The 1,942-nt window shown below is 59.2% G+C and overlaps 1 protein-coding gene across 1 annotated transcript in view; it reads right to left on the minus strand.

Moving 5' to 3' along the window:
- Positions 1 to 1,709, minus strand: part of Cxcl14 (C-X-C motif chemokine ligand 14) — a 7,640-nt gene extending 5,931 nt beyond the window's left edge. Inside the window, exons 1-2 of the mRNA XM_005355264.3 lie at positions 1,431 to 1,709; positions 1,161 to 1,266 (exon numbers count right to left, since the gene is read on the minus strand). Of these exons, the coding sequence (XP_005355321.1) occupies positions 1,161 to 1,266; positions 1,431 to 1,494 (170 nt within the window). The 5' untranslated portion in view covers positions 1,495 to 1,709. The remainder of the gene's footprint in view (positions 1 to 1,160; positions 1,267 to 1,430) is intronic.
- Positions 1,710 to 1,942: the final 233 nt, after the last annotated feature.

Below are 1,942 nucleotides of genomic sequence, written 5' to 3' on the forward strand. Positions count from 1 at the left end.
CCCCCCCCCCCCGGAGTTTAGTCAAGAAAGGAACAAACCTGTCTGGGGCAAAGTCTGTCCCTTTGAGTTGCTGATGCACCCCAAATTGTTTTTGTCCCCTGGAGGTCTGAGAGACAGCTTGAAATCTTCTCTAACATTTTTGAACCTCCAGACTAGAAATTCCCAGATACTGTGAAGCCTGCCATTTCTTTTAGCCCCGAGCCAGCCCACTCTTAAAAGGGTAATTTTCCTTTATCTGCCCTGCAAGACAAGGGGCGCTATAAGGAGGTTAATTTGGAAACTCATGACTCGGGTCAGTTCAGGTCCTGTGGCTTTCTGAATTAGCCTAACTTCAGCGGGTGGAAGTTGTGAGGTGCCCGGTGGGGGTGTGCCCTTCCTTCACAGACACTGCCTGAAGGCCTCTGGGCCGGCAAGGGCAGTCGGTGGAAGGCACTTGCCCAGACTGAGAATAAAGTGTGTCCTGTTTCTGGGGGAGGGGAAGAGGGGCCAATGGTCCATGGCAAATATTTGGGAGCTGTTTTGCCAAGGGCTGCCTTCCTGGCCAAGAGTGTATTGATGGGGGAACGGCCGCGCTGGCTTCAAGTGGTTAATTGGGAAGGCTGAGGAGCAGGAAACGCAGTGTTCTCTCTCTGCCCTAGTTTTAAAGACTTTGCCGGCATCCCCACCAAGCAGCTGCAGCGGTGGCATGGCACATTAACCCCAGCAGAGCACTTTCTCCAACACTGTTCACACTCACGGACCCACAAGGAGCCCGGCTGCTGGAGGAAGAGACAGGCGCATTCTCACAATGAAAGCCCGGAGAGCACCAAACTGTCCACCGCTGTGGCCAAACCCCTGACTGAAAAGTCTGTTACTTCTCTCTTCAGTAAGAGGGAGGCAGCGCTGGGTGTGTGTCCCAAATGGATCTGGTGTAGATATCCTAAGAGGGAGCACCAGAACCGCTTGCCCACAGGAAACCCCCAGCCTGCCAGTTTGAGTCCTAACAAGGACAGGCTCAGAGAGACCCGCCAGAGACCCCCTTTCCAGACTGTCGGACAATGTCCCGAGGACTTGCCAGACGATTGATGACAAACTGCTCCTCGGGGCCTGGGCAAAGGCAGAGAGAAGAGCGTGTTAGCCCGATCCAGCCCCGCCACGGGACATGCCCCCTCAGAACTCACATAACCATCTTCTCCTCGCAGTGTGGGTACTTTGGCTTCATTTCCAGCTTCTTCACATCGCTGTAGCGGATCTTGGGCCCCTTCCGGGAACACTTGCACTTGGATCCTGCGGGAGAGCGCGGCCAGGCTGCTGAGTCGCCAGAGGGGTCTTCAGCTCAGCGACCGCCCAAAGTGCCCGCCCGGGACCCCCGGGGTTCCAGGGTGTTTAAGTGGTGCTTGGGCTCCCTACGAAGGGGCAGGACCGCGACCGAGGGCCCTCGCGGCACTCACCGTCCACGCGCGAGGCGCACAGCGCCAGGAGCAGCAGGAGCAGCGCAGCCGCCAGGAGCCTCATGTTGGCCGGAGGGGCGCGGTGAGGAGCAGGGACGCGAGGAGGGAGCCGGTCTGTGGTGCTGCGGCTGGGGGATGCCGCCCGGCTCGGTTCTCGACTTAGAGCACGCCTCCCTGCTCTGCTCGCTCCAGCTGCGCCCGTCGGTGGGAGCTCCTGCTGCTGCGCTGCGCTTGGCGCTGGGTGCTGCGATCTCCCCACAGCTTCCCTCCGCCCACCCTGGCCTCTTTTAAATTCGCTCCTGCCCTCTCCGAGAGCGAGCTCATTAATATGCAGAACCACTCGGTGACTCACTGAGATTTCTCAATGTGGTGGGGGGAGGAGATCTCCCAGCCCGCCCAGCCGCCCGCTCCAGACCCGTTGCGATCACAGGGGCGCACACTCAGAGCCACGCGCGCACACGCACACACTCACATCCGCTACCCTCTGGCTCCACAATACGCCCGCCTTCATG

This window comes from Microtus ochrogaster, chromosome 16 (genome assembly GCF_000317375.1).
Source record: "Microtus ochrogaster isolate Prairie Vole_2 chromosome 16, MicOch1.0, whole genome shotgun sequence".
In the NCBI taxonomy this organism is placed as follows: Eukaryota; Metazoa; Chordata; class Mammalia; order Rodentia; family Cricetidae; genus Microtus; species Microtus ochrogaster.